Raw genomic sequence first — 27983 nt, forward strand, 5'->3', positions numbered from 1 at the left:
TCTAGGGATTTTTACATACACACACACACACACTTGTATGTAGAAATGAATTAAAGTATAAATTTGAATAGACTCATTTGCTTCACTCATACTGAAATACCACCGTGGTTATTTGACAGCCTTCAGGAAAGCCACATATATCTGGTGTCCACGTACCAATTAATATATTTGCCTTTCCTCCCAGTGTTACTGATTGTTCCTTGGGCTTAACCTTAGACAGTAACTTAGTTAAACGCTATATTGAATTTCACCATTTCCATTTGAACTACCTTTCTGGTAGTTCACTGAAGGGTTTATAGTTATCATGAGTGACCAAAGTACTTGGATGTGTGTACTTAGGTCAGTGTATAGGCCTGTACATGTGGATGGGGGTGAAATCTTTTAAAATAAAACAGCTGCAGAAGAAATGGTCAAGCCATTGAAGGCAATATGATAGCTGCTATTAAATCCCACTTTGAGAAGCTTCCTTTAGCTTTGATGATTTTTTTTCATCTCAAAAGTTGCTATCAATTTTTCACTGACCTCAGCTCAACCTCACAAAATCAACCTAACTTCTAGTCTGTTCACATTTTTCTTGTGTGGGGACAAAAAGAATAAAACAAAAATAGTTAATTGCATTGAAACAGAAAGTGATCAAAAGTCGGGATAGTTTGGGTTTAAAAAATTCCATGAATTTTGTTTTGCTTTTGCAAAGCCAATACCCTGAGGTGGCTCACATCAGGATCTCTTTTTGTCTGAAGTTCAGGGAGGTATGAATAAGTAGTTTGAGACTTCGTCTTTAATTGTAACCAAATGCCCCCTTACGAGGGACTGAGGATTACCATAAAGGTGTTCTCAGCTTTTCAGGGGTTGTTGCTGTTCTTGGAATAAAAATAATTTACATAGTGCCTACTCAATGTAAAGTCTGAATGACTCATGATCTTTATTTATGTTAATAGCATCTTTATTAGGCATCCTTGTTATCGTGAACTCATATATTCCTATTCAGATGGGAAATGAAGGCACAGATGGACCAATGCCACAGAGCAACACACACTCTGCATCACCTAGAGTTGCAATGCCTGCCTGATAGTGGAACCTGGCAGCATGAGTCAAGCACCGAGCATCTTCTTCTCAGTGCGTATGAGGCACGTTGCAATGAGGTCGGCAGAATCACCAGGCCAAGCAGCAAATTCCTTGTGGCCCTCATGCTGAACACATCTTAAAATATTGCCCCTTCTCAAGACTTAAACATTTGGCCAGTATAGAGCTCCCATATTTCAGCCTGGGAAATCTGTGCAGCGTATGTGCACTCCACCCCACACTTCAGGAAGCAACGTGTTCTGCTGCACATGCAGCATTTCATTGCTCTGCATATTCACAGTAAATCTGACTTACAGAGCCTTTACTGTGCATGTTCCCAGTGACTGGGCAGCACATGGGCAGTAGGTCCATTAGACAATCCCCAGAAGTGTAAGCCTTACTGTGCAGGCATGCGGTGACTTTGTCACATGTGCACAATAAATATGATGCTCTCTAAAAGTGTTGGCCTGACTATAAGGGTTCATGCAGACTTGTGGTTACCACCAGGCTGTATACAACCTGCTTCTAGAGCAGCTTGGGCAGAGCATCTGACCTGCCACAGCTCCCAAACAGCTTGAAATCCTAACAAATGTATAAATTTTTCAACAGCTGCCAAAACAATGTTTCTAGGCTGAAAAAGAGAATGTGTTCAGGAAATCCAGCTGTTTGGTAGCCTTAAGTCTACGAAGTCTAAGATTATGAAGGTGTCGCTGAAGCTCACAGTCTTCTCTTGAATGTTGGCACCTGCACCTCTTTCCTCACCCTGGGATAAGTGACCCTCTACCTCCATCTGCATGGTCCAAACCCCACCTCAGGTAGTGAAGGAGCCTGTTCCTTTCCTAGCCTGGGTGACGTTTCTGAAAAATATGTGATTTTACAAAGTCAGTGGAGGGATTGGCAACCATTACATTCAAAACAATATCTATGACGCTTGTCCAGAGCTCTGAATACTTACAAACTAAGAATGATTTCCAGACTGATAAATATGTGGAATACCTGGCTTGGGGATTCAGGCACCTGTATTTTGGCTTGCCCAAAATGACAGTCCTTGTCCAAAATGATGGAGAACCTCTGGAGCAGAAGTGGAGTGTCCCAAGCTACTAATTTTGTTGTCCCATCATGGATGCAACAGGTGACAGAAGATTTTTTACTCAAGCCTATCAACACAGGCAGAGTGACAGGGATGTTCTCAGGAATGCTCTGCTTTCCAGCCTGCTGTCTTCTTCACAGAGGCACGCAGCCCTCAGCACCACGTGCAGTAGCACGCAGGATCGAGAGACGGGATATAGTCAGTGACTTGGTGTCTTTCTCATCCTGTCTCCTGTGTGCATTAAACTGTTTGGTGGCTAGGAGGTTTTTTAATTCTGTTTTTGCTTCTGAAATGTACACATATTAGGGGGTTAGGTCTGAAGGAGAAAAACAGGAAGCAAACTTCACATGTTGGAGCTGGTGGGGCCACCTTTCTGATGGCTCTTAGTAACTGTGGGAAGTTACCCCACACTCCTTAACAGACCCCAGGAAAACTCTGTCTCTTCCACAGACTAACTTTCTTATGGTGACAGGAATTATCTTTCCAGGTGAAGGACTGGACTTGCTGGCCAGACTACCTATTCTAGCATTACAGTTGGTGTTTTTACATGCAGTGTCCAGAGGCCGTTGAACATCCTGATAAGACCTTGCGCCACTCCACAGAAAGCCAGCAAAGACTGTGCAGGGCGGGTAGGAGGCACTACCATTTGGTGGGGAGACCTGCTATGATGCTCTGTTACTAGCTTGAAGCTCCTCACACACATCTCCCTTCTCAGCTATGTGATATTGTTTTTGTTCATATGGGAGATTGCAAAGGTGTGTGTAATAGAAGTGGGACCATTGTCCACCAAGATGAGATGGGCACAAGAAATGTTAGATGCTGTTACAGCTATATGAAAGTGTCAAAGAAAGGACAGGGTCATTACTAGTCTGTCTTCATATTTTAGTTGAGTTTAGTTTAGTTTGGTTTGGTTTGGTTTCATTTCAATTCTTGAACAAAATCCTCCAGAAATGTGTAGTCCCTAATTTTATCACAACACTATGAATTTTGTGTTACATCCATGCTCTTGACAAACTTTCTTGTGTAACTCTGCATACTACACCTTTTCACAAAATCTCCAGCAGCCACCAGAAGAAATGAGCTAACCTGGGACCAGGTTCTGTTTCAAATACACTCTGGCTCCCTCTGACTTTGGTGGGATTTAGGAATGTGACATGAGGGCAAAACAAAATGCCTAAGAGCAAGCTTTCTGATTAGCTATATTAGTTTATGAGGCACTGGCAAGCTTCCAGGGAGTGTCATTCCAAACTTCATGACAAATTTTTCACGACAAATTTTTCACTGAAGGTCTTCAGTAGGAAGACATCTTATATGAGCACTTTTTTTTAACGGCTCTGGGACCCCCCTGAGCCAGCAGCAGCAGCCATGATGCTAGTTCATCAAAGGACCAGGAAGTTGCACCACTGGCATTGCAAAGGGGGATCACAGAAAGAGTAGCAGTGGTGACTTGGTGGTCATCACTGGTACCAGTTTCAGGGCATCATCAAAAAACAGAAGCCAGACTGTGCATGTCTGGTTCTCAAGTTGGGAATGGTCTTTGGTGTCCACAGAGGGTCGTAGGTGACCTTATTAAAGCAGCCATAGGACTGACTTAGCTTACAGCAAAGGCCAACCAGACTTTGAACAGGAAATTCCGCAAAGTATCTGCCACTCAGCTGGAACATGAGTAGTCATGCAGAGTACATAGAATAGGGTCTCGGTGCCCTGTGGCATGTATAGGCACAAGCAGGCTTGCCCTGTACACTCATACTGGGCACCTCCCATGGCAGGAGCTGTTCAAGCCTTACCTTTCAGCTCTTCAGCCACTTCCCCTACTTCTTCCAGTTTTTATACTATGTTCTGCTCTCATGTTCCAGATCTTATCTTTTTTTTTGTCCTTTCCTTATAGTACTTTTACCTCTACTTTCTTCAGTCTGCTCTTCTTTCTTTGCTCTTGTCTCTCTCTATTCTTATTTCCCAGTCCATTTTTTTACTCAGTTTCTTTCTCTGGCTCTTTCTTCAGAGTCTGTAATCTCACTCCCACTCAATAAATCTATTTTTTCTGCTCTTTTTAGGTTACTCTTTCATTATAAGTTTGGTTTTCACCAAAATCCTTCATTTCTCTCTTCTACATCTTCAGCTTGCATTCCTTTGAATTCTAAATCATCACACTCTGCCCAGATCCAAACATAACCTTCTTCTCTACTGCCATGGTGTCTGTCCATCTGATGCTGTCTCTGCTCTGCTTCTCCATCCTCTCAGTTCTTAAAGTGAAGAAAATGGCATACTATGATAAATCTCCATACAAAACTTCAAAGTTGTTACCCAAACCTCTGCAGTTTTCTTCTTAACCCACCCCATCAGGAAAAATTTATCTGTTGCTTACATCTTCTGACCAGCGAGGGGACAAGAACTCTTCTTGCTCAAGAGGGCTAAGAAGAAGGCAATTTTGGTTCTTGGAATTCATCAGGAGTCCTATCCATTCTCTATCTACAGCAGAAGGCTTTTGATTATCACGAAGATATTTGTGATAATCATGTGACAATTATCATGAAGATATTTGATTTCTAGTGGAGAAAGGTATTCTCCATTAGAAATTTCTTCGTCCTGGAATAATCATTCTGTTGCAGTATCAACTCTAGTTATGGAACAGGGAAATATCAATATTGTTCTGACCACATTATATAAACGTGGGAAAACACAACTTTTGAGAACAAATCTGCTTGCAAGAAATGATCTATGAACGTATTTAAAAGACATTTGGATGAGGTGCTTAGGGACATGGTGTAGTGGTGGTCTTGGTAGTGTTAGGTTTACAGTTGGACTCGATGATCTTAAAGGTCTTTTCCAACCTATACGATTCTGTGATTCTGCGTGATTCTGTATTACAAGTCTGCAGCTTTTCAATGGCATATATTTCTATTGAGGATAAGAAAACCACCTATTCATGCACCTAGTGTTTTGGAATCCATCCCTCAATGAAGACATGTAAAGTGTTGATTCTTATCCTTCAGTGTATCTACCGGTAAAAATGTGGTATGAATCCACGGAACTGTTGCAAGAACCAAAGTAGCTGCCCCCATCCTGATAGAGTCCTAACTGCAATCCTTATTTTTAAAAAACATTCAGTAGATCAGGTGTATTTGACGGTCTCCCAGAAAACCCTTTAAGAACATGTTTTACCATGTCTTGCAGGTGAAAATTGTTTATCTACCTGTATCACTTTCAACCACAAAACCTTTTCCTTTCTATGCTGCTTCTCTTCTGATATCAAATAATCATCTTGTACTGCCCATACATCTCCTCTAAAACTAGCAGTAAGGACACAAATTATTAATCTTTCCTAGACTTCTTGCAATCTGACAAGAAATTCTTAGATGTGAAAGGAAACTGCTTTCACAACTATCAGTTGATCTTCTGAGATTGCACTTCTCTCAGATCAAAGCCTGATCAAGAATTAAAATCGACAGTGCATTTTGCAACGAATAACAGCAATTTTGTGCACTCAGACTGCTTGTTAGAAACATGAGGAGAAGCTTTGCCCAGCTAGAAGATATATCTGCTTACAGAGGGATGTGAATTTGATGTTTATTTATGCTGCCTAAAAATGTGAAGATGAGCAATTGAAACATGCATGAATTACACTTTTCTTCCTCTATTATATAGAAGCTTAAAGTGTAAACTATATAGAAGGTTAAAGTGTAATTGGATGATGATTTCATAGTGACCATAAGGAAGATCTAAGGCATGTTTTGTATCTACAGGTGCATGTCATGAATAACTGCAGAAGTTGCTTCCAGTATGAGGATTAAGTAAATGCTAGACTATCAAGGAAGTAGTTGCCTGTTTCAAGACCAAAAATTGGTCTTGAGTTACAAATAACAGTTCTCCACTTTTAAATGTCTATCTTCTCTTTCTCAATAGCAGACAGGTTGTGCATAGGGAATAACAAGACTGTGAAATTTGGGAAAGAATAGGGAGAGGGTGGTATTAGCTTGGGATGCATACCTGGATCTCCCGGTGTTTGCTGGCAGAATTTCTCAGGGCAGGTCCTTCAGCAGAGAGGAAGACTGGACTCATTGGCACAGGGTTTGTCTCCTGCTGAAGAACCCTTTACACATGCTGTTACAATGAATCCACCAAACAGACTTGAGATAAATTGGTAGGGACTCAGACTAGCAACACAGAAATGAAAGGCTTCATTTTCTATTCATGGTCTCATAAACTATTAACTCCCACTTGAATTGCTCCATTAGATTCCCACTGTAAGGTCTTCAGCTTCCTTTTGGTCTTTTTTCTTCACTTCATCCTGTTGTTTGTGCAGGATACCATTTTAGACACGTAGTATTTTAACCTGAAAAGTCTATTCCGCTGGAAATTTAAATAGATTGGACTGCATGAAAATATCTTACAGCATGCATGTGTTGCATGCTACAAGGGAGTGCAGTTTCTGTCTGAGTCCAAGCTATTAATAATGATTTGTACGAAGACTAAGTAACAGAAAAAATATTTAGGAAAAGATTTCTTGGTTCTTATAAGATTGATTCTTTGGTAGGCAACTTTCTTAGTTTATGAAGTAATTTAGAAAGTGCTGTGTTGTAAATTACAAAGTACAGTACATAGCACTCAGGCTAAGGGCAGTTTTGTTATTACGACTGCCTGAGATCTGATAAACTATTATATCTGCCTTTATAAACACTTTATTAAATATCACACTATCGCAAACCCAAGAATGTTATATAAAAGCAACTTGAGCAATTCAACATCCACTTTTTGTCATAAAAAAAGAAATATTCTTTTGATTAGTTTCTATGAAGCATAATAACTGTAAAATAAACAAGATAATCCTTGTGTAAACAGCACAGGGTACGTGGAACACAGAAATGGACAGAGGCAAAAAGAACATTCTTGGCTCTAAAACCTGAAAGCAAATTTCCGCTTCATTTAACCTAGTTTAATAATAGTTTTAATTGCAGTATTTTTAAGTCACTGAAAAAAACTTTTCTAACTTCTTTTTTTTATTGTATCTATCCTCCTAGGTAGCATCCCCTGGACTGCAATGAATCTTTGTGTTCATGTGCCCCTTCAGACCTATCTCTAGATTTCAACAGTGGAGTTCTGCCTGGCAACTATCGTTCTGTTCTTCATATATCAAGGAAACAAAAAGTGGTTCTCCTGTCCTCAGAGTAAGCACCTCACCTGCAGTTCACTGGCAACACTCCTTACTCCATACAGGAAGTGCAGCCAGTGTTTCACAGCCATAACCATAAGAAATACAGATTTGTCTCATAATCAGCTGTTTCCCTTCTTTAAGCATTTCCTTCAAGTCAGATGTAATGAATGGATTTTACTTTCTTTTTCTCATTATTTTAATCCCCAATTTTGAAGGCACAAATAGTTTACATTTCTACAGTGACCGACATCTGAAGTACTCTGTGTGAACATTACTTAGTGAAACTTCATGTGGTCAGCTGGAATGAAGACACCTGCCTCCACAAAGACCATGATCCATGAGAATCCCAAGGAAGTAGAATCAGACATTTTTCAAGAGCTGGATAGCTCTCAAATATTACTAATCCTGCCAGATCCCAATGTTTGTTTTGAACTAGAACACTGGTTAACATGGTTAAGATGTAAATACTGAAAGGAAATGACTAAATCCTATTTTTTTCAAATTCCTATGTATATGTATATGTGCATGTGCATGTGCATACGTGTGTTTATCAACTTATATAGGATATAAACAATATTAGAATTTAAAGTCCTGGTTTTGTCTTATTTATAACTTCATAGCATCCATCCCACAAATAGCAGATTTCCTGTTGACAGCAACTATGGGAAGGTGTAGTGGCAATCGGTATTTAAAGTGGCCTGGAGGTCTTTCAGACCACTGGAAGAGAACCTGTCTCCAAACTCTTTTACCTATGATCCAAAGGAAGGACCAATTCTTCCCAATACAGAAAAGCAGTTGAACATATTATACTCTTTTCTAAAAGATAGATAGGCATCAAGGTATTTTTTTACATTGTTTACACTAACGCTATGTTTCATCTAAGTTTCCATTTATACATCATTTCTGAAACTCCAAAGTTTACCCAGTGGCAGATTTATAAGGAGTCAGAATAAGAAAAGGACTTTAACTTCCATTATTTACTTCTTGGTAGCACCATACACACTCCTATGTCACATAATGCTTTCTTAGTCATGTGCCAGCTCCATGTAGTTTAGGGCAATGTCCTCCTACGGATTATCTCCCATTTTTCTTTATGCCCTTGTCAGCAGGATCAATACTTCCCCTCGGCAATGTATTTTTTTCTATTTAGAGTCAGCCTGTCTTTCTATTAGACTCTAATAGAGTCTTTCTATGTAGAGACAGGCAAAAGCAACAAACTGTCCCATGGACATACCACAGTGTCCAGTGCAACTCCACCTTCAATATTGATTGCACTTATGTCATTAGCACAGCAATCAAGGTGTTATGTGGTAGTCAATACCCATAGTCACTCATTTTTAAACAGGCACACACAGCTTAGCTTCAATATAAGAGAAGCTAACACAAGTACTGAAGTTTTTCCCAATGATTTTTAAGGGGCTCACAAAAGGGAGGAGGTTTCTCCCCCCTGACTTTGCGGAGGAGTTTCTAGCCCACGGTGCCTCTAAGCGGGATTAGATGATGGTATCTGAAATGCAGGCAGCTGGGGCTCCATTCACCGCTCTCTCCCGTTGCTGTACTGTGTTGGTGAGCTGATAACAGACAAACATTAGAAAGCCTATCGCAGTCACAAACTCATCTCTTTGGGAGCTGTCTTGGCAAGGTGAGGGTGAACCCCTGCCCGGTATGCAGGGCCTAATGGTCGGAGAGCAGCACACAATAGGAATCCCATTACCTACAGAGGTATTAGAAAAGTGTTCCCAGCTGAAAGCCTTTATCCAATTCCAATTGTTGGTTGAACAACAACAACATTAAGGGCAGCATTGTTCCATTTGCTACTGTGTCAAACAATGCAATGACTGTTTAGAAACACATTTTGTTTCCCGAGTAGCTGAATTTACTGTGGGAGTAGAGAAGCATTTACATCCAGAAAATCTGCATTCCTTAAAGCAGATGGTTTTAATTTTAATAACATCAGCCTATAGAAATGAATATCTGAAATATTCTGATTGCTGTGTGCATGTTGCTGTTTAGGAGTAACACTCCATCTTGGTGGGTTTGCAGAAAAATTCAGGAGCCACTAGGAGAAATAAGCTGCTACTAACTGTGCTACCAAGAATAATGCTGCATTTTTTTTCTTTGAAAGCCACTTAAAAATGCCCTCTTGTGCAGAAGAATGTCATTTTCTGCACTGTAGATATGCCGTATTATAGACCTATAGACCCATACTTGGAAAATTGCACGTGTAAAATTGTTTGTGGTGTGTGCCTTTACTTTTCCACACATGCAGCCCAGATGTGTGCATGCACATATCATACCAAATGGGCATGTACTGTTTTTACAAGCTAGGACATATCTTTATGAATAGTACATGAATGGAGTCAGGGGAAGCCCTTCATGGGCTCCAGGGTATGCAAGGCAGAGCCCCTGGCCTACAGGTAAGCACAAATGTATGTATATCCAGTACTGATTTTTCCCACTACTCTGTCTATACTGCAGACTGCAGACTGCAGTCTAGTGTAGAGGTCCTTGAAGTGGCTGTAAAACAGTGCTTGCAGTGCCTTATTGCAATAGCATAGAGATCAGCACAGGCTACTTTGCTCAGTGAGAAACTGAGTAAAATTAGCCTGAACTGTGCTCTGCCTCCCTGTGCAAGACTGGTAATGGTATACGAGCTAGCTCAAGTATGTAGAAATTGTTTCCGTTAACAGTAGGCACATGCAAAACTTGAATTCATACAAATAGGTGCCACTCTGATGAGCAGTCTTGTTGGCTTAAGTAGCACAACTGGTACTGATGAGGTCTGCGTCTGTGAGTTTTTGTGATCTTTCTTTTTCCCACGGATGGATTTTATAGATGTTGTTCAATACATGACTAGGATTGATATATTTGAACTGTAGATCATTCTACAACCTTTCTTAATAAAACTAGAGCTCTGAAATCACTTGCCTGTTCTATTCAAAAAAAAGAAAAGCACGGGAAAATGGCAGTATGACCTTCAGTTAGCAATATGGAAGTCAATTTTTAACTGAAAGGACTTCTATTTGAAAGAAGACATTTAACAGCATATGCTACCTCTGCTTTCTGCTTTAATAGTTGCTAGACTTCCCAGTGACCGGTCACTTAAAGAGCCATGCTGCGTGCATGTGTGTGTGCTGAGATAGGAAAAGCACTGCACTGTGAGATTATATGCGAAGCAATTGTTTCAAGCCCTGCACTTCCAAAGCACTGCAACCCAGCAGCAAACCCCCGGACCTACCAGCTATTCCCTGCTCTCTAGGTGACCTAAACCCGGATTTGGGTGCTCAGGGCAAGCAATATCAGGACTTGATAATAAGAAAGAACCAAAACAAGGCATGGAGACAGATAACAAAACATTCCTAGCACCTTAGGTGCAAACATGCTTGCATTGAATAAAACAGATTTAGGATGTATGAATGCTGTTTTACAGTGGAACATGACTCTGAAAAAATATATTTTCCATGAGGTAGATTTTTAAAGGTATCAAGATGCAGAGAGCTGTGTATTTTGGTTTCCAAAAGTATCGAGGGTTTAAATCCTCAAAGGGATTTATATACTGAACCTGCACTTATTCCAAGGAGTGTTAGACCCTTTGCCATTCTGAAATCGTCCCCTCCCCTATCTTTATTTTAGCATGCGAAAATCTCTAAAAAACTGGCCCTGTGAAACTAAAGCTGTAATTCAGCTCCACGGGTGGATAAACGATCTCAAACGTTAACAGTTTCGGAGTAACTGGAAAGAAAATAGCCTAATGTGCTCATTATGAGATGGACGGTGGAGTATTACTTCTGACTTAAAGTTCTGCATATCAGTGAACTGTAAAAGGGTACTGCCAGTGGCACCATAAATAATTGGAGCATATCCCTGCAGTGGTCAGATGTGAACTCTTGTGCCAGTGCTGCTCCCATGGAAGTCACAGGGAGTTTCGTCGTTGAATTGTGGGGGGACAGAGCTGGGTCTCCCCGATCCGGGGGGGGCTGGGAGGGGGGATACGGGGTATTCTTTTCTATGTAGGTGTCTTCAGATGTACCTGCGAAATAGTTGAGTCGTAAAACCGTTGAATCCTTGTGTTTTGCTGCTAGAGAGAATCCATAAAAAGAGATTTATTGTCATATTTCCCTTTTGTGTTGTACTGTTCCCCTCCATCATAAAATATTCTCGTCGGTTTATAGCAAAGCAAATACGCAGCCTAGTTCATAAGCGCCAAAGTTTCCCTCTGTTGCACCCCGGCTTTCAGATGTAATTGAATTAGCTCCTATTTTTGTTGAAACTAGCGAGCGGATTGCTGCCCCGAGCCGCAGTAACGAGGCTTATCGAGACCTGATGTGTGCAGAGGGGTCGTTATGCAGGGACCGAGATGGACCCGCACCAGCCCGCAAGTCTGCAGGAACCCGTCCAAGCAGTTTTAACTTTTATTCTTCCTGCCGAAGATTTAAAGCGGCTTTGTACAACAGTCAAACAAGAATAAGCAGCTGTGGAAAATATAACAAATCATAAGAGCGGTTTAACAGAGCGAGGGGGAGCGAAGCCCGCAAAGCGAACCCAGCCGCTTCGAGAGCCCTGCGTGGGGACAGCCGGGACGCCTGCCCTGGTCCCTGGAGGCGAGGGGGGCTTGGGGGAAACCTCTTGTGCTGCAAAGCTCGCGGCTTCAGAGACGCGTTGCAAAAAACCTCGGGCAGCATTTGGACCGGGAGATTCCGCTTGTGATTTTGATTTTTTGGTTTGGTTTTGGTTTTGGTTTTGGTTTTTTTTTTCCCGAAGATCACTTGCTAAGCGGTTCCTCCGGGCGGTCCCGCTCACCCCCCGGGCCCGGGAAAGGTGTCCGCGGGGCTGTGCCGGGAGAGGCGGGGGGGGAGGCAAGGGGAGCTCGCCCCAGCGGGCAGGTAGCCACAAGCCGGGCCGTAATTACAAAGCAAACAAGGGTGAAATATTGGATCGGCCTCGCCCGTGACAAGATCTGCGCTTTTTGCCGCCAATTTGTTTGTGGAGCTCTATTTAAAGGCGCTTGATTGAGGAAACGTTGAAAATAGCAGTTAGGGTTTCCCTAATGAGACCTCTAGAGGAAAGCAGTGGCATTCAGGGGCTCCAGGAGGAGGAGGGGAAGCGCTTAACCCTTTCCAGCCGCCCCCAGCCCGGCGGGGCTGCACCCGGGCGCGGCACCGCCCGCGGGGCGCCGCCGGGGCCGCCGGGGGGGCCGGGGCCGCCCGCCCCGGGAGGCGCGGCGGGCAGCGGGGCCAGCCCGCCTCCTCCCCCTCGGCCTTTAGGGCTTCGACCCGCGGCCAGCGGGAGGGGTGGCGGCGGGCCCCGCCGGGACAGTGCCGGGGCAGGGCTGAGCATCCCCGGCCTCTCCCGGCGGGGGCGGCCGGTGGCCCCGGGAGCGCGCCCGGCAGGACCGCGCCGTCGGGGCTCTGCCTCCCGCCGCCCCTCGGTTCACTGGGTCGGATCGTCGGGTGGCTACGGGCTCATGCTTCAGCCCAGCAGCTCAAGGGCGGGCGGGAAAAAAAGGGCCCTTAGCAATGCTGAGAAGAGCGGGCATGCAGTGAGCAAGTAACGAGATGTGTCACATTAACATGCCCTGCGCTGGGGCCTTGTGACACTCGCGTCCGTGTATTCCTCGCTCCGTTTTCTCGTGGCTCCGTTTTCTCTGGCTGTGTGAGCCTGCCCCGGCACTCACTCTCGCAACCTCACGCAGGCGTACATGCTCAATTAGCGCCTCTGAATCCTGTATTAAATACAAATGGGATCTTTGGTAGAACGCATGTCGATAATATTTTGAAAGGTGCCAGTGCCCGTAAGGGAGTGTGGGTTGCAGCGCTCTTTCAGGTTTCTTCCTCGACGCGCTAGCACTTGAACGATATTGAAATCCCCCCGCTCTCGATTTTAGAAATCAAGTGCAGTTCCGAAAAACGGGGCTCGCTCTCGCAATGAACTGCCCGCAGCCTGCCGGGCCCTCGGGTCTTACCTAGGGCATGTCTGCTCTGCTCGCTCCTCTCCCCGGCCACCGCACCATCTTCTGCACGTACATCACCGTCAGCGTTTCTGTTGAACGTCTATATGTGTGTTTATATATACATATATATATATATACCTGGACGGAGATCAAAATAATCTTTTAGGGAATACCTAGTAAAAAGGGAGCATTGTCTCTTCCTAGAGGGAAGAGAAATGAAAAGCAGAAAAACAAAGTGTTGACTTAGTAAAATACGTTCTGCACGGTGATGTAAAATATTTATTTTTGTTGTCGCATTTACACCCAACGTTTTGGCCGCGGCTCCGTTTCCCTGCAGCTCTGAGGAGGTACGTGACACTCAGGTCTCCGTTTCCCGGCTTCTTCAGTTACTTTCCTGAAGAGAAGAGTAAAGACAAATTTTTTTTGTTGGGTTTTTTTTTCCATCTAAAGTGAAGCAAATAAAGATTTTGCGTATCCACGGATCGGTTGTATCATCTGTAAGAACAAATTACAGTACGGCCGCGCATTTCTAGTAAAGCCTCCTGCCTTCTGTTTATGTTATGCCATTTCTGTTTGTAATTATTTTTATTTTAATTTTATGTCATTTTTAACAGAAGCCAGACCGTTTTTCCCTCCGTGTTTTGTACACAATGCTCTCTTTCTCGATAAGATGTTCTTTCCTATCTTTTCGGTTTTTCTTTTAAAAATGTTTATAGTTCCCCACGAGCAATCCTCCAATATTTCTCTCTTGTATTTTAAGGACTTGTCCCTGTCTTGCTTTATTTGTTTGTGTGAAATTTAGTTTGAAAGGAGATCAGAGAGAGCAGGAGGGGTTTGTAATAAGAGAATGACCAAGTGACCTAAAGGCTGATTATATGTCATTAACTGGAGACTTGGTGTATCCAAATTACCAAAAAGACCTCACTCAGCCAGATCAATTACACCGAGATACGCGCACAGGAATTGCGGTCCAGGCTGATGCTTCCAGCAAGTGTGCAGCCGACATTTGCAGGAGTCAGCTGCTGAGTTTAAGGCGAGCCCGTGTGCTTCAGCCGGCCCCGGGCAAGCGGGAGCGGGGTGCGGGGCAGCAGGTACACGGGGCGGGGGGCACCGGCAGGACGACACCGACGTTTGGGGGCGTGCAGTTAGGGCGAAATTGCAGCTAATTGTCACAGCTCCAGAGGGATCTTTTTGTTTTTTTCAAGCCAAGCCAGGTTGCCTTTGATCTATGAACGCGGCTTAAAGCCCAGCCTTGTTAAATGGAGACTTTCCATGAAGAATGACAATAGAAATGCTGACTTTTGTTAGCGTGAACGCCAAACGATGCCAGCCTAACCTCTGCTTCCTCCAACGCCTGAACTTCAGATGCTGGAGGACAAAATATGTATTAATGAAGGCAATTACATTCGCGAGCTATTTCGTCAGCGCCGAGCTCCAGAGCGGCATAAGATGCTCTTCCCCAGGAATGCAAACAACATTACGTGACAAAAACCTGTGCCTGTCTGTATACGTACATGTGCGTATTTATACATGTGCATGTATAGGATACATACGTGACAAACCCAATAAATAGAGACACACTGTGCGTTCACTGCAGAATTTTATAAGCCCTTTATTACTGTTCTTCTGACAAAGAAGGGGTCTCGGTTGGAGTTCGTTGTGTTTTTCTTTTCTTTCTGTGATTCCTGTCTAGGGTCTAAATGCAACTCTGGATACTCGGTCACAAATATAAGCAATCCTCGAATAATTGCTTACACATGCAGCGGTAAAAGGCGCAGGGTCCCGCGCTTACCGCCAATCACTGCGACTTACAAAATGGTCAGTGTCTTGGGTTTTTCTCGTCCCTGCTCCTTTTTTTTTTTTTTTTTTTTTTTGTATACACAACGGCTTCGAGATTATCGTGCCTGAAATATGTGGGCGTTCATTACCGATAACAGTAACGTAAACCAGGGTTCCTCCACCTCCAATGGCAGCAATTAATTCGGGCCTGCTGGGCCCGATTCTGCCCTCTGCCCTGGACGTTGAAATCCAGGTTGCGTGAGCGTAACGGAGGGTATAAGTAGGCCCATTAGGCACAAGTCCTTTTCATTAACCCGCACTGACAGGTTGACCTTCAAATGATATTTCTCCGGTGCCTCTTTACAAAAATCCGTTTTCTTGCGGGTTTACGTTCTTCTGCGAACTCCGAAGCGACGGCCCAGGGATAGGACGCGTCGCATCCCTGGGACACGGGCTGCTTCGGCGTCCCCAAATCCACCCGAGAACGATACCCCTTTCTGATACGTTTGGTCCCGGGTCAATGACATCATGCACTCTATAAATTCAAACGCGACTCGACTTTTCAAGCCGTGCACCGGGCGGCTGAGCGATGTGGTAGGCAGCCGGGCGGGAGGAGGAAGGAGAGGCACCCTGCGGCCCCTGAGCCCCGGCCGCGCACCCCCGGGAGTTTAGGAGCTGCCGGGGCGGAAAGCCGTCGGGGGGACTGTACGGCCGGGGCTGCGCCTCGGATGCAGGGGACGCCCTTGGGGTGCTTTTGTGGGTCTGACTGTTTGCTCGCTTTACCGGCACCTACGGAGTAGAAGGCAGGACCCGGCGCTGCTGCACGGAGCGGGGGACGCGTGGGGCCGGGCTCGGTACCGGGCACCGCAGCGCTGGCGCGGGGCCCGCCGCTCCCTCTGCTGCCCTGCCCCGGGCGGCTTCGTGACCCCCAAAATCGCCCCGCCGATATCGGACGCTCCTCGACAAGGAGGTGCAGAAAAGGAGCAAAGGACTGAGAGGCTCGCTGCGCAGGCACCGGCCAGGCGCTTTTATGCCCCTGGCCTGCTCATTAAAAGGCCCGGCCCGGTGTGCCTGCAGCTCTCCCAGCCAGCTAGCCCGCGAGTCCACAGCAGATGTGGCTTTCCGACCACCCAGAGTCGGCACCTCTTCCCCGTTTCCGTACCGTTTCGTCTGATTCGGAGAAATGAGCTTAATTTGCAATTTAGCTTAATTCACACAAGCCCGGGCCGGGGACGGGAGGGGGGCGGCGGCGCAGCTCTGTCGTTTCGTGATCCCCAAACGCCACCCTGCCCTTGGCCCGGAGGAGAGAAGCGACCTGGCGATAAGCGGCCTGGCGGCGGCTGAGCGCCGGGGCGAGGCAGCGGGTGGCCCCGGCGGTGCGGCCGGGGCTGGCCCCGCTGAGCGGGCGCCCGGCCCGCCGCCCCCCGCCGCCCCCTCCGCCCCCCGCCGCCGGGCCGCTCCTCGGGCTCCTGCCTCCCGCTCCCCCGGGCGCCGCGGGGCGCCCACCGGGGGCAAGGGCAGCCCCCTCCTCCCGCCCAGCGCCGCGGAGGGCTGTCGTGCCGGGGGTGCAACAACCGTGGGGCAAAAGCGACGATACAGCCCCCCCCGGCAAAATAACATGTAGAAAAAAGTAAGCGGAGGAGGGAGGGAAAGGGAAAACCAGCCTCGGCACAGTCGCCACCAAAAGTTCTTAATTACAGCGAGCTAGGAAAGTCCTATCTGGCAGCAGAGCCCAGATAGATCGCCGCCTAACATGCAACCATTTTGGCAGGGAAATAAGTGACATAAGGCGAGACCTTTTTTTTTTTTTTAGCGAATGATTCGTGCGCGAAAAAAATCGAATCGAATCAATAAATGGAAGATCGGCAAAACGCTGGTGCTTTTCAGCGGACTCTAAGCCTGGTCTCGGGGAAGATACTTTGGGCTACAGCGGTTCCCAAGGCGTTGATCAAACAGAAAAGGCTGTAACCCCTGATGAGGCAGTCTGAGTAGTTAAAAGCTGAGGGAGGACACAAGAGCTGCATTTTCTCTAAAACTGGCTTTATAAAATGCATAAACAACTGCTGGGGGATAGGAGGAAAATATATATGTAAGATCCTGTTGGGTCCTTTATCTAGAGACCCTCTTTCTCCAAAGCTAATTAAGCAATAACGATGCTAGCTTTGGAGACTGGTGCGCTGATCGATATCTCCTGTATCTTTTATTACTTTTTCTCTGCCTCATGTTTTCCGTTTCCTTCATCATTGGAGATGTTATCCCAGTGACCGTAGTGGCTTGCCACAGAGACTGTCACAGTTGCAGCCCAGCCCGCAGTATATTTGAAAGCTCCTACACAAATAAGGAGCGTGCAAAGAAACACAACCCTGTTTGGAAGCCAATATACCTTTCCGGCCTTGACAATGCCGGCTTCTTCTTCACATCAGGGAAAATACGGCAGCAAAATAAAACTGGAGAACCGCTGCAGCAGCTCGGCGGATTTCCAGGCTGCGCCCTGCAGACTCTCCATGCCGAGCGGCAGGGCAGGCTGCCTGGCCGCTCCAGGGCTCTGCCTGCGCGCTGTGCCCACGGCCTTTCCTCAACTGAAAAATCCACCCTGGAGGCACGTTATTTCCTTAGGATAACACAATATATACGTGTGTGCGTGTGCATATATAGATACAGATATCCATCAGACACTTTAGTACAAGCATGTGCGCGTACGTATAAGATGTACGTGTATATACATCAGTCCTACATCTGGACTAGTTTTTCACTTTCGTACTCAGTTTACACCCAGACGCGCACGCATATGTGTATATAGTTATATAAATGTACGTCTGCGTTTCTGTTCTCCGTGCTCGTCCCCTCGCTGGGTCCAGCTCTGTGCTCCCCGTCCCGCCGAAACGCGGGGCCGGCGCCCAGCTTCGCCTGGGGTATCTCCCCGCCGAAGCCAGCCCCCCGGTACGGCAGCGGGCTGCTCCTGGGCGGGCGGCCTCGTCGGCGGAGACGGCCACCGCCCCGCGGAGCTTTCCTCGCCGAGAGCCCGCAGAGCCGCCCGCAAAGCCCCCGGGCCCCAGCAAGCCCCCGTGCCCCGGCGGCACCTCCGAGGGCGAGCGGGGCGGCAGCCCTTCTCCGCACCGGGACCGCTCGGGCTTAGCTCGTCCCTCTCCCCAGGCGGCGGGTCGGTTCCCCACGGAGGAGCTTTTTCGCCTTCTCCCCCCCCCAGCGCTTCCCCCCAAGGCATCCCCACCGCCTCTGCAGTGGGGCCGGAGAGCGCGCTGAGCTGCTGCAGAAATGGGACTTGCGGTTCTTGCTGCCTCCTTTCGCAGGCTCCTCCGTCTCTATCTTTCTCTTTCTTTAATTTATGACCTCTCAGCTCCTGTTGACACAGTTTTCCACACTGCCTATATTGTAGCGTTGCATTGTAACATACGCCGAATCCGGCTAGCCGTCAGGCAACACACCTAAGGGCGAGTATTTGATATTTTGCAGCTATTTAGTAATGCTCGGCTCCATTTGAAGATGACAACAATTCGCCTCGCCTCCAAGTTATCCATGGATTGCAGCTTGAGATCCATTTTCCCTTTGTAATGTCTTCAAGCTTACCAAAGCAAAACACCTAAATAGCTACGGGAGATTCCCTCCCGGCCTGGCCGTTAAACAAACATTTAACTGTTCCCTTTTGATAACTAAACCTGCTTTCCGCAGATGCTGGTCTTTTTTATTGCAGAAGCAGGAATGCGGCGAAATATGTATGTATTTGTTAGTAAAAGCTAGAAAATAAGCTCTGAACATGCTGTAAAAAAAGATTCGGTTACTTACCGATCAGACCAGCTAAACAAGCATGAAACTGATTTCAGGAGCATAAGTGATTCGGGTGAATACTGGTCGAGGTGCGTAGGCGCAGGCAGCAAGCTGGAAGAGAATCAGTTAGAGTCGGGTTTATTGTTAGTGTCTCAAGGCAATTCTTTCGGGAAGAAAATACCGTCCCTGGCCAAACCCTGAGCTCTCCGCTCCCTCGGCAAGCCAGCGGCCGCGAAGCCGGAGCCAGCCTCCGCTAACTTGGACCGCCAGCCCGGTGGCAGAGACGGCAGAGTGGCTTCGTCTCCCTCCTCACGGGGACTGGTGATCTCTTTGTGTACATTAACCAGCAATAAAAGCCGAAGCCGGAGCGTGGCTGGGGCATGCCCACCACTGCCGGGCAGCCGACAGAGTGCCCTCCGAAGCTGGTTTTATTTGTTCCTCTACCCGACCGGCACAAAGCGCTTTGTAAAAGCGACCTCGGAGCGTATCGAGCTCTCACACAGATTTTTGCCAAGCAGCTCCTCGGATCCATACTGTACCTGGTTTGAGATTATCCGATATTTAAGTTTTAATGAGTCGGTTGGTTTTTTGGTTGTTGGTTTTGTTTTTTTTTTTAATGCAGATTTTACAGTAAGGCATCTGCTAAACACTTGCATTAACCTCTGCCTCCATGACAATTTTTCCCCCCTTGTTTTAATTACATTATGGATGCGGAGGGGCAGCCAATCCTAAAAGAGGAGCGCGGCAATTAGCAGGGCGAACATCAAAAAGTTTTATTGCGGAGGGCGGCGGGCCCCGCCCCCGCCGCCAGCCATTGGCGGCCGCCGCTTCTGACGACATATATTAACCCGAGCGGCCCTAAACATGTAGCTGTACATGGAGATCGTGCCGGGGAGCCCTGCCAGTGCCCCGCGCCGCGCCGAGCCCCGCCGCCGCCGCCGCCCGCCGCTGCCGCCGCCGCCGCGCCCGGCCGAGCCGAGCGGCGCGGATGCCCCAAGGAGCGCCGGGGCGCTGACCCCCGCGGCGCGGCGGGCAGGGATGTTTGCGCCCGCCCGGCACTGACGGCCCCGCCGCCGCCGCGCAGGGCAGAGGGGAGCGCCGCCCGCCCGCCCGCCCCGAGCCGGGGGCGCATGGAGGGGGGCCGCGTGTAAGTACCAGGCGGCCGGGCCGCGGCGGACTTGGCGAGAGCGGAGGGAAGCAAGAGGCCAGGAAGACCCCGGGCTGGGAAGCCAAGCCATTTTGTTTTGGTCGACTTCTCTCCGTAGCTTTTTTTTTTTTTTTTTTTTTTTTTCTCCTGTGCGCGCTTCCTCGAAGACCCGGCCCCGGGCGAGGAGGAGGAGGAGGAGGTGGAGGCACAACGCATGAGCGGCGGCGGCGGCGCCTGGGGAGGGGGGATCGCTCGGGCACCCGCGGGGACTCTGCAGCAGCGCCCTATGGAGAGGCAGCGGGCAGCGGGGCAGTGCTGAGGGGTGAGCGGCGGGGAGCATCTCCCGCCGGTGCGGCGGGGGGTGGGGGGCGGGGAGGGGAAACCTTTGTCTCGGGGCCCGGGGGGGCGGGGTGGGGTGCGCTAGGGAGCGGGGATGAGTCTAGTGGGCGGCTTCCCCCACCACCCGGTGGTGCACCATGAGGGCTACCCTTTCGCCGCCGCCGCCGCTGCCGCCGCCGCCGCCGCCACCCGCTGCGGCCACGAGGAGAACCCCTACTTCCACGGCTGGCTCATCAGCAGCCACCCGGAGATGTCCCCCCCCGACTACAGCATGGCTCTGTCCTACAGCCCCGAGTACGCCAACGGGGCGCCGGGCATGGACCACTCCCATTACGGGGGGGTGCCGCCCGGGAACGGCCCGCCCGGGCTCGGGGGGCCCCGGCCGGTGAAGCGCAGGGGCACGGCGAACCGCAAGGAGCGGCGCAGGACTCAGAGCATCAACAGCGCCTTCGCGGAGCTGCGGGAGTGCATCCCCAACGTGCCCGCCGACACCAAGCTCTCCAAGATCAAAACCCTCCGCCTGGCCACCAGCTACATCGCCTACCTCATGGACCTGCTGGCGAAGGATGACCAGAACGGGGAGGCGGAGGCCTTCAAGGCAGAGATCAAGAAGACAGACGTGAAGGAGGAGAAGAGGAAGAAAGAGCTGGTCAGTGCTCCGGGACGGGACGGGTCGGGAAGGGACGAGACGGGACGGGACGCGACGCGACGGGGCGGGGGGGCCGCGGAGAGGGGGCTGCCCGGCCGCCCGCCGGCGCCCCGTCCCCGCGCACCCGGCGCTCGGCTGGGTCGGGTCGCCGGGTAATGTCCGTGGGGGACACCTCGGTCCCGCCCGTCCCTGGACGTACCTGCGGGCCGAGGGCGGCACAGGGCACAGCCCCGGGCGGCCCCCGGCTCTCGCAGAGCGCCCGGATCCGGCCCGGCGGCCGCGCGCAGCCGCGGGGGACACGCCGCGACAGTTGGGCCCCCGGGGGGTCCGTTCCCGGGCTCGGGCTTGTCCCGGATCCCAAAGCGCGGTCCCGCCAGCGACAAGCCTCCGCGCTCTCGAATAAAAGGCTGGAGGCGCCGTTACCTGCTGCGCCCAGCCCGGCTTGAAACCCGCGGCAAGCCCTGGCCTCGCGGCGCGGGGCTCTCCTCCTGCCCCTGCGCTCCGCGCTCGAACGTTTTTGGCTTCCACGGGAAGAGTCGGCCTCGACGAGGCGGCGCAGCCCGATTTCGGGCAGGCCCTGCGGCACGCTCGGGCGGTGTTCTCGCAGATGCCGGTGGCCGCAGGCCCGATGTCCGGCCACGGCCCGTGCCTGCGCCCAGGTCCTTCCCGCGGCCCGGGCGGGGAGGGGTAGCGCGGACCTTCCCGTAATCCCCGTCTCCGCGCAGCCGCCAGCCCGCCCGCCGTGCCTCCGGGGCCCGGGGCCCGCCGCGGGAGGGCAGCGGTGGTGGCGCGGGGCAGGGCTCGGCCTCGGCCCGAGAGCGCGGGCGGCCGCGCAGAACGCGGGGCCGCTCCCACGGGGGCGGCTTGGCCCGAGCGAGGCCCCGCGGAGGCCGTCCCGCTTTGTCCCCTGCAGCCCGGAGGCCTCGTCAGGAGCCCGCGTCTCGGCGCAGCTTTCCCTCTGAGGGCAGGGCAGAGGCGACCTAGAAAGGGGAGGAATCTCTCTAACCTTTTTTTCTCCTCTCCCCCTTCTTTTCTCTCTCTCTCTTTCTCTCCCTCCGCATCCTGTCTCCCCAGAACGAAATCTTGAAAAGCACAGTTAGCAGCAACGATAAGAAAACCAAAGGGAGGACTGGCTGGCCGCAGCATGTCTGGGCTTTGGAGCTCAAGCAGTGAGCACGGCAGGACTGGAGGAGCCGTCCTCTTAGTCTCGGTAGCGAGCTCTCCTCTGAGGACTCTTTGTATTTGGAATCGTCCAGTTTATTTATGTGCAATTTCTCCCCCAACCCCCCCACATGTGGATATTTGAAGGAGAGGGAAAAAGCATTCCATATATGAAGAGGAAACTCCAGCTTGGTAAGGGGTAATGTCTCTAATAGTTTCGTGAATGTTATTTGCTCTGTATAAAACACACGGGGAAAACAGAACCATAGAAAAGGAAAAAAGAAAAAAAAAATCCCTCCCTGGCATTAGTGTGTATGTGAAGTGTATCTTTAATACTTGGCCTTTTGGATATAAATATTCATGGGATTATAAAGTTATATTTCAACAGAAGCAGTTGCACCAATGTTTCGGTTGACTCGGTATTTAGTGTTGTAATTTTGTTGTGGTCGTTCAGTATTTGAAGGTGTTTTCAACAGTTATTGGTTATGTGCACTTCCGTCCGTAAGGGAAAAAGTGGAATCTAATTAATATTGAAGGTGTAAACGTTGTAAGTACTCAATAAACCACTGTGTGTGTTTTTTACAAAACCAAAAAAAAAAAAAAAAAGAAAAAGGAAAAAAGAAAACCCAAATCTTTTTATGTTTTATACCTCAAAATGTTTTGAATAACAGCGTTGTTTATGGCTTTTTTTCATAATATTTAAAATATTCGGAAGTAAACTAAATTATAAAGATGGCTCCTAAGTTTATTTTTAAACAAGTGACTGAGTGAAAGGAGGGGTAGAGGGAGGGATCTCGCCAGCCCCGTGAGTGTTGAACAGAAACCGGCAGTTCAGCTGAATAGGAATTCCTTGTGGTGGTGTTCTCCATGCAGGAGACCTACTGCTGACGGGAAACGGACAAGGGTGCAAACCCCGGGCGAGCAGAAACGGCAGAGACGCGCGGTTTTCTGGCCGCCGGGGCCGGGCGCCGGCGGGAGCCGAGCCCGGAGCGGGGCCGGGCGGCGGGCGGCCCCGCGGGAGCGGCTTCCCGGAGGGGAGCCGGGGGCAGGCGAGGGAGGCCGGAGGGCTTTGCTCGGGGTGATTATGTAGCAGGTAATTTTACGTCAGGGAAGAAAGAGCCAACAAGGCGAGGGATTTGCGGGCGGGGGGCGATATGTAAGATTTACAATGAGCTACGGTGGACTTGATATTAACTTTGTGGCTCCCAAAACTCTCCTGCGTTGCACGTTTCCAGTCCGCCACAGCGAGCATTACTTCTTTTTTTTAACCTTTTTTCTGACTGCAAACTGCAGCAGCCCGTGCTCTGGCTCTTTTTCGTACGTTCATCTGCTTTTAGTACCATCATCAGTATGATCTCTCTTCCCTTGTATCTGCGCAGTTACCTCTAGCCCCGTCTGCCGGCTCCTTTACAAGGCTCCCGGTGCCAGGCCGGTGGCTTTTCTGCTCCCCGGTGCCGGGGCGAGCTGCAGACATTCAGCGCTGGGAGATGCGTGGCATTCCTCTCTATCGTAGGCAGGCAAGGAGAAAAATTAAAGCTTTTTACATAAAGAAGCTGCTCCAGGTATTTTTGGCAATTCCCGGTTAAGCGCAAGGTTTTCCACCTTTTCCATAATAAAATTCGGGTTCGTATTTTAAACCCTTGCTTAAATCATCTCGACTTAAACCAAGCTGGCTCTCTCTCCAGGTCCAGGGCTGCATACCTGCCTGCCTTCCCCTGCCGCCGCGCCTAAGGAAGTGGCTCCCGACGAGACCCGGCGCTAAGCGTAGGTAGATGTGCAATTGCCCATAAAAAGATAAGGGAGCCCCTGCGCCGTTTCGCCGCCCCTGCTGACAGTGGGGAGGTTGCGGGGTTACAACAACCAGACAGAAGTGATGTGCCCTCCCTCCCGTCGGGTCAGGCAGCCCGGCTCTGCGCTCCGGCGTGGGTCTGTGTTTACAGACACTTGCCTTTGTTTATAACACTTGGAGAGAAGAATCTCCCCCCCCCCCCCATGTTTGCTTTTCCTTGCCTGTTAGTTGCCCAGCTGATAAACTGGAGCATCTCGCACTCCCCCCCTGCCCAAATCTCTTTTTTTTTCTGTTTACGGCACGCCAAAAAAAAAGGGGGGGGGCGAAGGATGGCTGTGAGGGCTGCAGTGCGGCACGTCCCGGGCAGCATCCCTGCAGATGCTGTCTCTTCCCTTGACCGAGTCACCGGGTTGCAGCTCCCACGGGGGATGCGCGGCAGGGCCGGGGGGCGGCGGGCGGCTCCGCGCCCCGATGGGGCGGGGGTGCGGACCCGCCCGCCGCCCCCCGGCCCCGCCGCCTGGAGAATCGCCTCTCCGAGATTTGCCCATCAACAATTTTCCATTTTTGAAACGTTAATTTCTCAGAAGCGGGAGCTCCTCTGGATCCGCTAAGGACCATCTCTTAATTGCTCGCTAATGAGGATCTTGCCGTTTTCTCAGGAGCAGTCATTCCCGCAGCCCTAGACAGGCCGGAGCCGACAAAAATGTAGGTTTTGACGTTAAAAGCTAAATGGGGAAGCAGAAGGTAAATTGATGGTAGATGGGGATGTCAGTGCCCTGGCCCCAGCTCTCCGCCAGCGAGCCGAGGCCTGATAACAGCGGAGCGCTGCGCCCGCACCCTGCCCGCACCCGGGGGCATCGCCGCCCCGGCGGCCTGCCCGGTAATTCCTGGGGGCCAAAGCATTTTGGGGAGCTTTTTCAGAGGTGAAAGGCACGCAGGAGGAGGCATGGCAGCCTGTCCGCCTCTGCAGCATCTCTCTGCGCTGTGCGGGTGGGGGGAAGAAGAAAGAGAGGAGGGCAGGGGGGCCGGTGGAGTGCAGGGGGGTCGTTGAAGCCGTGTCCCCGCAGCCGGGCTCATGGCCCCAATTTACTCGTATTTTAGCCGGTCGCCTTGGCTGGGGGAGTGAGGCTCTCTCGCCAGTTTCATGGCTGCGGGAGTGAGGCTCTCTGTTCTGCCTCAAGAGAAAACAACGTTTTAATATTTTTTCTTCCCCTCGAAGAGAAACAGCAACAAAACTCCCCCGGCTGGCGTCCCGCCTCCCCGGCCCTCCCAGGAAGCGTCCCCTCGGCTCCCCGGGGTGCGGGCCCGGCTGCACGCCCGCAGTGCCGCGGCCGCTCCCCCGCAGGGAGGCGAAGACCTCCCCGGTGGCGGCCTGTCCCCCCGGGGCCCCGCGGACGCCCGGTTCAGGCAGATAGCAGCGCGGTTTTTTAGGGCTCGTCAGGGTTTTGGGGAGCGGGGAGGCAGCGAGGGGCCGGCCCGGCGCTGCAACGAGCCCAGGCAGCCGTTGGCGGTACTGGGATGTCGGGGGGCTCTCTGCAACGGGCGGGACCCCCAGCCCTGCCCCTGCTTTTTTGGGGGTTGTTTTACGTGCCCTCGTTGCTATCGGACGTGCATGGTACGCACGCATTCCTGCAGGCGAGGAAGATAAACTGTGGTGGGCCTTTTTTTATTCGTTTTGCTTTGTGTTGTGGAGTTTTTTTCACCTCCTCGTTCCCAGGAGCCTTCTGTGCGTCAAAAGACTATTGCAATGATTAGTGCTAATTTGCTATCGTTGTCAAAGAGGTGTAACGGGGCCTCCCCGGCCAAGCCGCAGACACCCCTAGAACAAGCGCCGAGACATCCGCGGGCAACTGTAAGGATATAAACACGGCCAGGGGATGCCATGGAGACAACGTGAGCTTGAAAGGTGGGCGGGGAGGAGGGGGGGAGAAGGTTAATTATAAAACCTCTAAGCAAAATATCCTCCTTTTGCGCTTGGAAACCTACCCGTAATCCTCCTTTTTCACACGTACTCGCCCAGCGACTCACAAATACACCCAGAAGAAACCTCCAAGTAGCGATGGGAAGGAAACGCATTCCGCACGCCTGCAGACATAATCCCCTCTGCTGTAACGAGGGGCTTATCAATGTTTTATATATTTTTAATTTGGGATTTTGGTTTTTTTTTCGGGCCTTGAAGTATGTGCCTTTGCAAACGGGCTCCCATCTTTTCTATTTCTAATTGGCCAATTACTGTTCAACTGTTCCAGCTCGTCCCGTACAACGGAGATTAAAGCAGAGTTGTTATCTGAATTACATATTCACATAAATTCTAGCAAAGCCGGGCGATGCGCGGGGCCAGCGCCTCTCTGGGAATCCCTGTACCCCCCTCTCCCCCTTCCAAACCAGCGTGGTGTGTGTCTCCCTCTTCCCCAGCTCCCCCCCTCCCCATTTTCCTCTAGAAATGTCGTTGCTTTGATGATCCGATTGTAGAGCATTGATTACAAATTTATTCTCAGACACTATATAAGTCTTTATATCTGCTATTAGAGACATCTGGGAATGATTAGAGCCCTCCCTCCCCCGGCTCTGCTCCCTCTATCTTGCAGCGAGGAGCTAGAGACATGTTGACGTCAGATCAGACGGCTAGGAGCCATCCTGCTCTCCACTTGGGTGTAATCACGGCGGCGCTTTCCAAGCTCCAGCCCCGGCCGCTGCCGCCAGCTGGGATGCGGGTGCAGCGGGACGCGGCGCTCCCGCCCCGGGGCTCCTCGGCACAGCTCGCTTTTGAGCCCCCGGAGGCTCCGGCTCTTCTGGAGTTTGCCGCCGAGGTTGTTCGTTTGTTTGTCTGTTTGGGACTTTGAGAAAGCAAAAGCGGTGCATTCCCCCCCCCCCCGCCCCTCTTGCCTGCCCAGCCCCCGGCCCAGCGCTTGCTTTATCTCAGCCCGATTTCTCCCGGCGCATTCGCTCACAGCGATGTCTTCCAAAATAAATATGGAGCCAGGCAGATTTCCACCTTATGTCTTGGCAGGGAGAAATTAGCCAAGCAAAGTGCAGCGCTTACGTGCGGGCAGTCGCAGGCGCGCTGACGCCCCGCTGTCCAAAGCGGTAGTCGGGTTTACAGCGAGCCGGGAGAGCTGGAGGCCGCTGTAAAACAAGAGGATTCCCTCCCCGAGCGGCCCTGCTGCTGGCGGGGAGATGGCTTTGCACCTGCTATTAAATCCTAATGAATCGCCTCTAATTGAGCGCTAGGGCTGGCCGACGGTAACGCCGAACGTGCAGCGTGGCAGCTCTGGCTCGGCGGGACCCAAGACCACGTTTGCCACACTTATTTCCACAAACTCTTTACTTTACGATTTTGTATGTATCGTACCACTCTTCTCCCCCCGCGCCCCAAGGAGATAAAAAATAATAATAGAATAAATACAACTTGAGCCTCCGCCGGCTGTTCTCAAAGTTTTGGACGGCTGACACTTGTCCAGCTGTACGCTGCAATCAGTGCTACTACCAGGAAGGGGGGGGTGGATGAGAAAGCAGTTGATCTCGTCTCCAGAGGAAAGATATAATGCTAGACTATTTGTCTGAAGGATTACATTCTCGGGGTAAAATACGCCCCGCGTGACCCTAAAAATAAATTAAAAATACGCTTCCACTTCTTTGTTCCAGCAGAATAAAATAAAAGAAACCCCCTAAGATACCGCAACGGTCCGCTCTGTCTATCTGTAATCTCGAAAGGAAAAGGAACATTTCCTTTCTGAATCAGTGCAAACGGTATGCTGTGCGCTCGGCTTCCCACCACGGCCACCAACCCCAGGGCTCGGGCGGGGGGAAAAAGTGGAGAAAAAAGAAAGTAAAAGTAGAGGAGAAAAAAAAAAATAACCCCGTGAAACAAACCCGAACAGAAAAAAAAACCCAGCAAACCCCATCGCTGGACTTGAGGAGGGAGCTCTGACTGCTGGCGGCTCTTCGGCAGGGCTGAGCCTGTCGGCCCGGCACCTCTCCCCGGGGAGCCCCTGGCCCTGAGGCTGCCACCGCCTCCCGGGCTCGGCTGGGGAAGGCGCAGGGGTCCGCAGCCCCGGGGGGGTAGGTACGGCCGCGGCCGG

General features: G+C 50.3%; 1 protein-coding gene and 2 long non-coding RNA genes across 5 annotated transcripts; 2 read left to right on the forward strand and 1 right to left on the reverse strand.

Moving 5' to 3' along the window:
* Nucleotides 1–11628: 11628 nt before the first annotated feature.
* LOC140651884 (uncharacterized) lies at nucleotides 11629–19573 on the reverse strand. Of its 2 annotated transcripts, none has more exons than XR_012042565.1 (5): nucleotides 19356–19573; nucleotides 18835–18927; nucleotides 13556–13648; nucleotides 13267–13392; nucleotides 11629–13026 (listed from the first exon to the last, which is right to left on the reverse strand). It is a non-coding gene; the product is annotated as an uncharacterized lncRNA (long non-coding RNA). The 2 variants fall into 2 exon arrangements; XR_012042564.1 differs by having other exon boundaries at nucleotides 13510–13648.
* A 792-nt stretch (nucleotides 19574–20365) lies between these two features.
* Nucleotides 20366–22737, forward strand: HAND2 (heart and neural crest derivatives expressed 2). The gene is made up of 2 exons (XM_072861980.1): nucleotides 20366–20951; nucleotides 22026–22737. Exons 1-2 carry the CDS (start codon nucleotides 20397–20399, stop codon nucleotides 22122–22124), a joined length of 654 nt encoding a protein of 217 aa, XP_072718081.1. The 5' UTR covers nucleotides 20366–20396; the 3' UTR covers nucleotides 22125–22737.
* A 1671-nt stretch (nucleotides 22738–24408) lies between these two features.
* Nucleotides 24409–27579, forward strand: LOC140651885 (uncharacterized). Of its 2 annotated transcripts, XR_012042567.1 has the most exons (3): nucleotides 24409–24606; nucleotides 25619–25807; nucleotides 26490–27579. It is a non-coding gene; the product is annotated as an uncharacterized lncRNA (long non-coding RNA). The 2 variants fall into 2 exon arrangements; XR_012042566.1 differs by lacking the exon at nucleotides 24409–24606 and having other exon boundaries at nucleotides 24923–25807.
* Nucleotides 27580–27983: the final 404 nt, after the last annotated feature.

The sequence above is a fragment of the Ciconia boyciana genome, chromosome 5 (assembly GCF_034638445.1).
Source record: "Ciconia boyciana chromosome 5, ASM3463844v1, whole genome shotgun sequence".
Taxonomy (NCBI): Eukaryota; Metazoa; Chordata; class Aves; order Ciconiiformes; family Ciconiidae; genus Ciconia; species Ciconia boyciana.

Bases quoted from the DNA above. Each gene is read 5' to 3' on its own strand.
- HAND2 (XM_072861980.1), top strand. From the start codon at position 20,397: ATGAGTCTAGTGGGCGGCTTCCCCCACCACCCGGTGGTGCACCATGAG. The intron at 20,952-22,025 runs GTCAGTGCTCCG...CTGTCTCCCCAG, and splicing joins AGAAGAGGAAGAAAGAGCTG to AACGAAATCTTGAAAAGCAC.